The sequence below is a fragment of the Vulpes vulpes genome, chromosome 7, assembly GCF_048418805.1.
Source record: "Vulpes vulpes isolate BD-2025 chromosome 7, VulVul3, whole genome shotgun sequence".
NCBI lineage: Eukaryota > Metazoa > Chordata > Mammalia > Carnivora > Canidae > Vulpes > Vulpes vulpes.
In genome coordinates, this window is record NC_132786.1 from 94,010,102 (window position 1) to 94,023,130 (window position 13,029).

Sequence of the window (13,029 nt, forward strand, 5' to 3'; positions counted from 1 at the left end):
CTTTTACTTCTTTCCTCATTCATCATTGCACACTTTTTCTGTTCCTTCTTTTCCTTCTCTCGTAATTTTCTTTTTCTTGGGATTTTGGAATTGAATATTCAGACTGACCATAAATCCAGTGAGTTTCCTGCTATCCAAGTCTGTAACCCAAAGGAAGCACTTTGTAAAAACTAAACTCCTAAATGCCAAAGATCTGGTTAGGCCTCCCCTACAATAATGGAGTACATTATAAATTTCTTTATCTCTGAGACAGTAAAATCTTTTCAGGAGGAAACATTAAGGACTTTTGGAAGAAGGCAACCATTGATAGTTGTCAAAGGGACCCTGAAAAAAGATGAAAAACATTGAAGGAAGGTAATCTTATTGAATTTGCAATTGTGACCAAGGCAAGCCCAGTATACACATAAAAGGTGCTTAATTAGGCAAGATGTATGCATATATGTATTTATTCTCCAAGAGAAGCATAGGTAAGTAGACACAAATTATGGGAGGAAGGGAGAGGGGCAGAAAACCTGCAAAAGCATTTGATAGAACCTTTGGTGACTTCACCATGACTGAGTTCTGAGGTTCTTGCTCTTTCACACTAGTCACAGGAAATAACAAAGAAGCAATGGATATAATTGTAGGAGACTGTACAGAAATCTTAACCTCTGGTTCCCTGAGATTTAAAGGTAAAGAGACCAGAGACGAACAGAACGTTTTCACAAAGATCAACTAGCAGGGAAAAGAAACCAGATACCTAAAATAAAGTAACTGTGAGAAAAGGTAGATCTAAGCTGGTGTTCATGCTTAAGACAAAGGTCTAAACAGTCATGAAGGAGAGTTGGTATGTGCACAACTTTAACCTGAAGGAAGAAGCCTATTCCAACAGAGCAAGTACAGCATGGAGTTATATTTTGGGGAGGAAAGGACAAACATCTTGAGTAATGGAAGAGAAATCTAACTCTAGAAGCTACATTCCTCGTGGAGTCACTCCATCAACATACTGGAGAATCTGCAACAGCACAGTCATTACCCCTTTGTTGACAACCTTCAATGGTGTCACCTAGTGGCTACAACAAATAACAGCTTGGTTTTCCATGTCAAGACTCCTCTTGGCCTCTCTCTACAACATCCAGTAACTTCCTCTAACTTCTCATAACTACAGGATCCTGGCGATTTCTTTACCAAAAGGAGATAGTAATTGGTTTCTGTGCTAAGAGGAAAGATGAAAGCATCAGCCATCAATTGTAAAAATAATATGTAACTGTATTTGGGTCCTGAGTTGAAGAGAAGACCAAATATTAAACATGTGCCCACTGCCTTCTCTGCCAGAGCAGGACTCTTAATCTACTGAGAACACATTAGCAGGTGGTCCAGAGATAGCAGTAGAAGAGAAGTAGAGTCAGGAATAACCATGCAAGCACAAGCAATGATGTAACAGACAAGAATATACTTTCCTGTCATTTCCATGCAAAACCAAAGGTGGAAGACAAGCATTGTGGATGACTCTTGACATTAATTTAAAATCCATGTTATGTTGGTAGAGGAGAGCTAAAAGTGAGTGAATCTATTACAAAATATATCAACTCTAAACACAGCATGGGCAAGTGGGAATTAATAGCTAAGGTGCAAGGAGGGCTCAGTGGATAGAAAATTACTAAGAGAAACATCAGGGGCAAAGGTAATCAGTTATCACCTAGAGAAGGTGGAGGCTGAGAAGCCTGGTTAGATAGACCCTAAAGGTGATCAGATATGGAGGATGGGGGACTCCAACTAAACTGACTTAGGATTCCTGCTTAAATTGGACAGTACAACGAAGTCCAGAAGTTGAAGCCGAGATGAAACAGAGTTCAAGAGAGCCTGATAGAATGAAATCAAAGACAGAATCTTTGAGACTCAACTGTACTGAAAATACCGCTGAATTAGTTAATTTCTCCCACATGTGTGGATGGTAATGGAGTCTCTCATAGATTTAAGGTTTAAGGTCTGGAATAGGAAAAGGACTTGAGTTAAGTGTCTCAAAGACAGGCTAAGTTTTAATGTGGCTGGCAACTTTTCAATGACAGAAAATTCTATCCTACAAATAAAATAAAAGACCGAGAAAATTGTTTACACTGTAAAATATTTGCAAAGTACTTTAATTTTCCCCTCCTAACACCTAGTAATTTACACATAAGCCAGTTTAAACTCATTAGCATTTGCCAAGCACACTCCTCTTCAAAAGCTTCAAACGGGGATGGCAATCCAAATAGCAAAGTAGGGCTTTGACCCAGCAGGTAGGGGTGGCTTCATTAGCTGACTGTTCGGCTGTTGTTCCAGCTGAAGCTCAACTTGTGAAATAAATGTGCAGGAAAATGTGGGGCAGACATATATAAATAATTTAACTTGAGAAGAGTACTCTAAACCTCTCATTTATAGTCACCTTTTATTATTTTCTTATTCCTACAGACCAGAGTAGAAAGTGTCTTAAGAGTCCCAAGAAGGGTAAAAAGCATTAATACAAGCAAATGTCCAAATAACTAAAACCAGGATTAAGCATATAATCTGAAAAAAATAAATTATTGAGATTGTTGTCTTCAGTGGCATACATCTCATACGTCAGACGCTTTTGGTTTTCTCTTTTCCCTTATTAGAGTGCTACTAATCAAAAACTAATGAACTAGGAAATAAGATTTCTCTCCCTTTCCCCACCCCCCCATCAGTTTATCTATACAGAGCCAAAGGTGAGGTATGTGTACTGGATTCTCACAATTCAAATGCATTTAAGGAAGGATTAAACAATTCAAATGCATTAAAGATTAAGCAACAGCACTTTTATTCTATTTTAAAAGGCATCAGTATTTTAGCAACAGCCCTGAACATGGTATTGTACCCATCTTCCTCTCTATATTAGTTTCCTACTGCTGCTGTAACACAAATTACCACCAATTCAGCAGTTTGAAAAAACGCGAATTTATTATCTCAGTACCCTAGCTCAGAAGTACAAAATGGGTCCACTAGGTCAAAATGAAAGCTTTTTGCTCCTTCTGGAAGCCCTGAACTAAAATCCTTTTCCTTACCTTCTGCAGAGGCCCCTCACATTCTGTGGCTTGTGGTCGCCCCTTCTCCATCTCCAAACAAAATGGTGTTAACACCCTCCAATCTCTGGCTCTGATCTCTTCCACATCCCTCTTCCACTTTAAGGGATCCTTGAGATTACATTGAGCACACCTGGACAATCCAGGCTACCTTTTATCTTAAAGGCAGGTGATTAGCATCCTTAATTCTATCTGTAACCTTAATTCCCTGTGGTTATGTAACATAACATATTCAAAGGTTCCAAATATCAGGGTGCAGACATCTTTTGGGGGCCATTAACCTACATACTACCTCTCCAGCATTCCTTGGCGAAGACAGCTATCCACATTCCCAGCCCCACCAGGCATGCGGACCCTGCACTGGCCCAATGATAACCACTTGTCAGTTAAATTGTGTATCATATTGTTCAAGTGTGTGCCATGTTGGCTATGAATTAACCGAAAAGTTGGAGATGCTGTACTACTGGATATGGGAAAATGACAAGAGAAGGACATAAGAATGAAATGTGTTTATTCAGCCAAAGTTTATAAGGGATAATAAAATCGTAAAAAAAAAAAAAAAGGTCATATTTTTATGATTTATTGAATACAGACTATTTTTTATATAATATCTTCTAAAAGAAATTAATACCTGTTATGGAAACTTGGGAGTTTTGGTAGCTGTGATTTATCTATTCAAAGATTATTGGATATCTTATAGGGATGGCCCCAGGGGAACATCAGGGACTAGAATCCAGGGTTGGCTTTCAAATAACTCACCAATTTGTAAGACAATCAGACAAGGAACTATTTAGAAAGAGAGTGAAAAACTTTAGCATAGGTCTTAGAGCGTTAAAGGGGCACAGCAGAGACTCACTGGAACCACTCTAATGCAGAAATTCTCCAAAACAGAAGTGAACCAGCCTTTGAGAAAGGGAATGTGCCACTGAGTATAAAATTTGCCCAAGTACATCACCAGAAAAAAAAAAAAAATCAATAAACATGGCATATGCGGTGGAATCCAAGTAGAACAATGTGGCTAAAAGTCAGTTTGCACAGGGGATTAGGAGGAACGTGGGTAGAGGAAAGGTTAAGAAGATCCAGCTCATGAAAGCCCTTGTTTGCCTGAGGATTTTGGACTATTATCATGTAAAACTGGGTGATGTGATGAGGAATATCATCCATTTCTAGAAAACTGCAGATGGTATTATAAAGGAAGGACCAAAATGGGGACGAAAAGAATTCTCCTGCTTCTTCCTTTGCTACTATGGCTACTACGTTAAAATTGTAGCCAGAAAAAATGTTCTGAATGTTTGCTGATAGAAAATTAGTTAGAAAATCATCTCTACTTACTCCTCACTCACAACATCCCAGACACAGATCCCATGTCTCTGTCCATTGTACAGACAAGAAGACTGAGGTTTAGAGAGATTAAGTAACTTTCCTCTGAACTCTATTCTGTCAAATGTGCATCTGGGATTAAAGTTGACACCTCTGCTCTCAGAAGCTTCTTAGAGCTCCCAGAGGCGGATTTACCTTGAGGTTCTCAAGCTGAATCTTCTAGTTATCTTACTGGCATGGGCCCATTGTAAAACTTGACAGATGCAAGGAGGAAGCAGAAGCCTGGTCAAGGACATGACACAGTTATAGAGTGCTGTCCCAGCTCTGGGGGCCACCACATCCATGGGGACACTGCAGAACACCCAAGGTCGCCAACCTCAAGTAGAAGGAACCCAGAGAACTGCTGCCCTTTAACTGCTGAAACTCCTTTGTAAGATATCTTGTACAAGTTAGTGCCCATGAAAGATGTACTGAAGTCTGTTACATAAAATGAAATTACAAATGGGTTTCATCCAGAGAATTCAGTGTAAGTCCTCACAGAACCCCTGACCTACTCTTTCAGGCTCCACGGGTCTATCATCCAGTCTGTTGGTGTTCCTGGGATCTCTGAAACTGTTGGAATAATGTTCACAGCAGCAAGTCAGGGCCAAAGCAGCACAAAATAGAATGGTTCAGCTCTTACTGATAGAATTCAGTTCCTCAAAGCCCAGACTCCTTCCTCTCTGACAGGAGACCGAATGGCTGGCTTGATATTCGCCAGAGATTTGGTGGGGTAGACTGATGGCAACTGCTTCAAAAAGTTCAAGTACAGACAAAATCTGCCCAAAATGGCAGGAAGGAATGACACTTAACTGAGAGGTTAACATTTTTATTTCAAAAAGCACGATACTGTATATAACACCTTCTAAAAAATAATAAGGTACTGTAATGAAGTGAATTCCTTTTTTTGAAACCACAATAAGGATGTATAGAATCCTTCAACATGAGTTTGTTCAAATTTTACCTAAATAGAATGTAATATAGTTGGGAGACAAAAGGGGTGATTTCTGCCTGTCACAAAATAAAAGCTCTTTTGCGGGTTTTATTTGTTTATTTATTTATTTAAATTTTACATCCTTAACATATATTACAAGGGCTTCATTGTTTAGAATATACATACTGTATTTGAATAATTGTTTGGGGTTATATGTGCCATGAAAGGTACATTTTCCTTTTTATAATCAATAAACAACAAACTGACACAAAAAGGAATGGAACCATTTAAAAGTTTTGTCTCATTCAAAATAGAATACAGTCTGAGATTCAACACAGATTCTTCCTTGAAAGCTGCAATTATTTCCCATCCCCCTAAAAAAGAAAAAAAAGAACAAAATGCAGAAACATATACACAATTCATCGGATTTAAATTTCTACCTGCAGTAGACTACACTAAACATCTGAGCCTTCTGCTTTGTTATGGCTATAATCACATAGATAGTTTAAACATGAAAACTGTTTTAAAAGTTTGCTTTTATTCACCTTCTACAAGATGCCTCCTTTCTCCACAAATAATCTGACCAGCACTTTTTGCTTCAAATACACATGGTATACATATGTATGTGGAAAAATACATTTATGTCCTTTAAAATTTCTGGGTCCATATAAGACATGTCCATTCCTATTGGAAGCATGGATGATCCATCCAAGATTCTTCTGGAGTGTGTATCAACTTGGTGTATTGCACTGTTTAGCAAAATGCCTATCTCTTTTCCCCTGTTCCTCTGTCCCCTGTAAGTCCAGTGTTAATTTTTTACTTTAGAGTTTCATCTACTTAAAACTTTATACTACAATTTCTCTTATATTTAAAAGAGGTTGACTCAACAACGCACCCACACACAGAGAAGAAAAAATTCCATCTTGAAAAGCTAACATTCATTATTCAATATTTTAATATACCATAGAACTTTCCTTTGAGAATTTTCCTTAAAATATATATTCTTCACTTGAAGCTGTCATAAAAATGGAAAGAATATCTTCTCTGATTTTTAAAACCATCAAAGTCAGGTTTTTAAAAGCTACTTTCCAAACCCCAGGAGTAGTGTATTTGGAGGGCAAGCACATCAGTATCTTTAGAAAATGAGTTGAAGACAGTAACATTTGATTCCTATTTGAACATTTATTATTTGTACCAATGAATTCTGACTGAAAAATGTAACTACTATTATCACTAATTATAGTTACGTAGCTACACTGAAGTAAAGCTGCATCCCTTTATTTCAACTATGGAAATCTGATAGGCAGGGTGTTTGATTTGTCCCATCCCACTGTCTCTTCAACAGCTTTCTACTGCACAGATTGTTAAGAATGATTCACAAACTGTTGCTGCCTTCACACTACATACTATAAAAGGTAGCCAAGACATAATTGTATGTGTACTGAACATAAAATAATTTGTGGCTTCAGAATATGTTTTGATACAAAGCCTGCCGGCCCATTGTAGAAAATTTTGTCAATTTATGTAAAAATATTTATTACCTGTAACCATAGATACACAAAATCAATGTGTGTGTTATGTAACATTATGTCAGTAATGCATTTGTTACTGTTTAGAGATTTCTTTTGCTCCAGATTACTGTGCTGCCAAATAACTTTTTTTTTTTTTTTTTTGATACTAGGGCAAGTGATTGCTGTGCTACATTTGCAATTGTAATGATAATTTTCCTGGGAATGCTAAATTATGTCTTAATTTTATTCAAAAGCTTTTATTTTCAAAGCAATTAAACTTATTGTTGATTGATATTTACCATCTAATGTTCCTGGAACACTAAAATAATACGCTTTATACATAATCTTCCATTATAGTACATTGCTTGAGAGTAGCTATTTGATATAACAGCATTCAGTTGAGTTTTCAAACCAAAGAACAAAAATTATAGCAATTTCACTTGAAATCCATAAATCCATGCACAGGACTGTGTTCAACAGAATCACTAAATGCTATTTGTTATTCAAAGATGAATGAATCAATAGAAAAACAGAACTGATAAATCATTAGTACTTTAATGCAGAGTGGAGGGAAAAACTAATAAATCATGCATTTCAAGCACTTGTTTTCCTTATGGCATGTTTAAAAACATAAAACATGCAATGATGAGATGCAGGTCAATGTGAGTGAACAATACTCAAACTGCCAAGAATAGCATTTCATCTTATCACATAAATTTAATGAAACACTAAGAAAAGTACATATTCCATGATTTCTTTCAACAGAGACTCCAACCATACCATGAATACTGTAAACAATGATCTGGACCAACATTTCCAAATAAACATTCGAAATGTCGTAGAGATGGGAGTGGTATAGACATGGGAGAGGACTAAATGCATGCATGATTGGCTTCAGTGAGCTTAATAGTCCTTAGAGGTATCAATTTATACTAGAACAAAACTGATACAATCATTTACTTTCTCAAGTGCACTTAACTGATCCATTAAAAATTACAGATACCTATATTTATAAAAGACCCAAAAAAGCAAGAAATCAGCGATTGAGCTTTGATTGTGTTGTATGGCCTATTGTCTGCATAAGGTGACAATTTTAGTTATAATGGGTAATTCACTCTCTTCCAGAGTTTAAGTCATTAAAAAATTAATCATGAGAACAATACATTTTCTCCACAATGCTAATTAATTATACATTAACCCATTTCTCTCAAACATCTTTTTCTGAATCTTTGGTGGGAAATAGTATATTAGGCACATAGTTTCAAAATATATATTTGGTTACTGGTGTGGTTATGAATTTTCTTCTAGATCTACATGCAGAAAGGAATAAGGCTTGTCATATTACCACACTTTGCTGCCAAGTAACTTGTTTCTGTTTTCACTTATTTCAGGAATGAGAAACAAAATGAAACAAAATAAAAATCACTTTCTATTTTTTTTAGCACAAGAAAACTTTATACCTGATATTTTCAATTCCACTCAGAAGGATTAAGATGTTGAAGAAAAACTATTTAGATACAGCATGGTGTTGTAGACAACTATTTAATAAAACCTTCCAATTAAAAGTTTCTCTTCAAGTCATAGTTCAAAGATCACTGATACACTGAATCTAAAAGGGAGAAGTATCACAATCTGTGGTTATGATCATTGTAGCAATACTGATTAGTGCTTATCAATAATTGGAATCACACAGAGAATTAGATTTCCCATGGTATTTCCTTTATGTTTCACAGATTTCTCTCATAGGGTAGCAAATGGAAACTGAGGGAGGAATGAGTGGGAGACATAAAAATCTATGGGAATGCATGCAACAAAAATATGCAGTACCACTTCATGTAAACTTCTGCCTTCTTCATGCAAAGATGCCTATAAAAACTGAGACAAATTTTCTAATAGCTGAATTGTACATTAGCTCAGTAACAAAAACTGTTAAACCAATTTTATGATTTTGCGTGAGCAAGAGAATTGAAATGGTTCAAAGATTTCCAGCATAAGTTTCCATGGCCCAATTATGCTAATTAGATCTCTAAGAATAAAATGAGACAGGTTTATTCCTTGCTTCGGTTTCTTGTCCTTTTGACGAGGGAGCAGAACAACCCGGTTTTTGGAGGAGGACCCATCAGCATTGGGGCTTGGTTCTTGTGTGTAATTTTTATCTAGGGAAAGAAAGAGAAAGAGAGTAATCTCCAAATATAACACCAATTTCAGAGAATCTCTGTTAAGGCTAATAATATTCCATGAACTACTGGAACATCACAAATATAAAATGCAGTTTCAGAGCTTTTTTTACTTCAAAAATATAATTTTTAAAGATTTTATTCATTTATTCATGAGAGACACAGGGAGAGAGGCAGAGAGATAGGCAGAGTGAGAAGCAGGCTCCCTAAGGGGAAGCTGATGTGGTTCTCTATCCCAGGACCCTGGGATCATGACCTGAGACAAAAGCAGATGCTCAACCACAGAGCCACCCAGATGCCCCACTTCAAAAAGTATTTTTAAGGGAGACAAGAATTTGCATTTAAACCATATTCTGATGCTCAGGGTATTAAGAAAAATAAAAATTAACTGAAATCACATTTTAAATATCATGTTATCTCTAACCTCATTTGTAACAGCCCAAACTCTCTTTCAGCCACATGTTATCTAGGATAATTCACTGACCATTTAAGCAGGAAAGGACCCACCATTACAGTACTCAGAATCCCAGTTACAGTCCGACATCAAGATGTACTGGGGATCAAGGCAAGCCTTATTTATCTTGCTAATCAGATTGTTTCTCTCTTTCAACATGAACTGCAAGGTTCAATTTCAAAACAATCATTAGGAATAAAAGTCAAAAGTTAACGTGCATAAAAGGTCAGAAATGATGAACTAGCTTTCTAATTTGTTAATTAATTGGTAATAGAATAGAATCAAATATTGAAAAGCCTGCTTAAAACACTTTGGGAAACTGTTCTGAAGCTACTCGTTTTGATTTCTTTGATATAAAACTACGAATCACCTTAAATGAGACAACCTTAAAGTAGATTATGTCTGCAATTTTCTCTAATTCAAGTCTAAATTAGAGAAGACATTTTATGAATATATGCTATGCTCAAAGCTAATTGAAAGCAATTATCAAAGTGGCATTTTGTCTGTGACTTTAAGATACATTGTAAGATAATAAATGATTCTCATTATGTAATAAAAAGGTCACATCTTGCCTTTGGGCTAGTGACGCTAAGAGTTTTTCAAAAGCAATCTGAGACATTTTCTTTAGAGAACTGCGACTAATACAAGAACCATCACTTATTAAATATCAGTTGTCACCTGCACAGCACCCGCATCAGAGATGAGTATTTCTTTCAAAAAGAAACACCACCTCATTAAAAGCTGCAAAAATATATCTCTTAAAGTGCATCCCTGACATTTTCAAGTTAAAATGAATATCCTTCACTTGTCATTCACTAATAGCAATAAAACACATGCAAAAAAATGTATGTCACGTGGACTGGATCATAAAAATCGGCACTGGGGCTTTTGGGAAATGGAGATTCACTTCACAGTCTAGAAAGACAGAAGTATGTCAAAAACCTGGAAAAATGAACAACTTTATTTAAGTCTGTTGGAATCAGGTTATTCTGGGAAGATGCAATGTTCTTTTTACTGTAAAAAGAAATTGCACCTGTAAAAGGCCAGTAGGCTAAGCTAGCCCCAAATGCTCTGGATGTATGGTTTTATTTTATTTTTGTTATCTTATGAACTGTGGATTTGTTAGCCAGATAAGATCCCAGAATGTAAGCATCTATGTAGATTAAAAAAGATCTCTGCCAGATTTTCTCTCTTAATAATTCAGCTTTAGATTATGCCATTGATTTTTTTTAAAGATTTTATTTTTTATTTACTCATGAGAGATACAGAGCAGGAGAGAGAGAGGCAGAGACACAGGCAGAGGGAGAAGCAGGCTCCATGCAGGGAGCCCGACGTGGGACTCCAGGATCATGCCCTGGGCTGCAGGCAGTGCTAAACTGCTGCACCACCCAGGCTGCCCTATGCCATTGATTTTTAAATCCCCCTGAATCCCAATTTGTACAGTATCTAACACAGTATCATTCATTCATTTATTAATTTCACAAAATTTATGGCGCCTCTACAATGCTTCAGACACTGTATAAGAACTTTTAATGAATAATGCACAATCTGTGTTCCCAAGAAATTCTAGTCAAGTAGGAAAAAGTAATTTAACAGGAAAGTTCAACATATCGTAGAAACTGAAATAAGAGGTTAAGCAGAAAGGCTCTGTTTTTTTTAATGCTGAAAATAAAAGTGATTTTTTTTTTTACACAAAAACACTAAGTTTAAATGAATTCCTGGGGAAGCACTTATATGATCACCTTAGAATCAAAAAGAACATTAATAGGCTAAAGTAAGAAGATACGTATTTCTGACTTACAGTTGCTGAACTAAATTCTTTGGAGGGTAAGGTAATATTAAGACATTTTGGAAAATAAGTTAATTATTGTTAAGACTTTGGGAGAAATATTTCATCTAGTTATTTATATCAGCTTAGTACCAATTTATGATGAAGTGTAACCATAGTACCATAAATTATTGGGTATGAAATTTTGTTCATTCTCCATGTTACCTTGGCATTTGAAATTTTTTTAATCATGGCTATCTTTCTACTGGCAATTCTTTTTTGAAAGAAATAACTTGTTGTTATTCCTTTGTTCAGTGCTTTTGATACAATGGGATCCTTAATCCATGTTCTAGTTTTCAGTTTCTAAGACAGATGATGGCCACTCCTATTTTTAAAACGATCTAAAACCTGTCCTTTAGGTTGTTTGATCATTCCTGTGATCTAAGTATACAACTCTTTCTTTAACCTAACATTATTTCCACAAAAATTCAATCTATATATTCATTGTCGATTGTTTATGGAAATGAAAAGACTGGTTCTGTTTTCCTCTTAGGAGAGATAACATGAAGTAAACTAGCATTCATGAAATGCCTATTGTGTATCTGGACACTTGGCATAGGTAATCTTATTGGATAATTAAATGTCCTTGTATATTTGAGCAGAAGCAAAAAGTACTCTATGAAGAATAATTCCAGTTCAGGTGAGATGATGGTGTGGTCACAGAAAGTCAATGGAGGCTCCAGAAAGCTGTAGAGACATGAGTATGTTTAGGTTCAGATTGCCCAGTAGGGTAACCTGGTTAAAAGATCCTCCCCAGGAATGGAATAATGATTCAGATGCCTGTTTTGTATATATTCCATACTTTTTGTTTTAAAGATTTTATTTATTTATTTGTATGTTTGTTTGTTTATTTATTTGAGAGAGCATTTGTGCACATGAGTGGGGGGAGTGGCGGTGAGCAGAGGCAGAGAGAGAATCTCAAGTAGATTCCATGCTAAGTGTGATGCCCAACCTGGGCCTTAATCCCACGATCCCGTTATCAGGACCCGAGCCAAAATCAAGAGTCAGATGCTCAAATGACTGAGCCATCCAAGTGCCCCTACATTCCATACTCTGGTATTATTATTTTTACTTCTTTATTTTTGAGAACCTGATAGCTACCAGAAAAACAATGAGTAAGGAGCAGATTTCATCCCTAAAAACTTTAAAATATACTAAATTTCAGCAATCTGAAGACATAGCCAAATATTCAGCAATCTTTGCTTCCATCTTTCAGCAATCAGGCGGTTGCTTCTTAGCTGTTCCTTAATACATCAAATATTTATTGAGCACTGGCTATAAAGAATTTGCAACTTGATTTTGATTGGTTTGGAAGATAATTTATAATTGAGAGAGAATTGTAGGCACTCATAAGCAATGGTGATGGGGCTTCCACAAGCTGGGATGGCTGCATGAAAGCAGAACATTGCTTTAAAAATGCAAGATAAATATTGTTGGTGATACAATAGTGTCCTCCTATAAAAACTTTTCATTTATACATATTATTTATTCCTTTGCAAAGCAATAGTGGCAAAAGAGAAGCACTTCTGTAGCATGACTTTTTCTACTTCTATCATCCTATTACATATTAAGATTGGCTATCTCTAAAAATGAAAAAAAATTGATTGCAGTTTCTGTTTTATAAGGATTCAATACAAAATAAAGATGCACACATGGATACCAAATCAAGGATTACAAGACACAGTTTTCTTGTTTCTAGTGTATTAT

At 36.0% G+C, this 13,029-nt stretch overlaps 1 protein-coding gene across 15 annotated transcripts in view; it reads right to left on the reverse strand.

Moving 5' to 3' along the window:
• Positions 1-5,449: 5,449 nt before the first annotated feature.
• The window catches only part of DGKB (diacylglycerol kinase beta), a 694,527-nt gene continuing 686,947 nt past the window's right edge, over positions 5,450-13,029 (reverse strand). For all 15 annotated transcript variants that reach the window (XM_072764436.1, XM_072764448.1, XM_072764442.1 and 12 more), the window contains one exon: positions 5,450-9,019. In XM_072764436.1, coding sequence (XP_072620537.1) covers positions 8,912-9,019 — 108 coding nt within the window. In that variant the 3' untranslated portion in view covers positions 5,450-8,911. The remainder of the gene's footprint in view (positions 9,020-13,029) is intronic.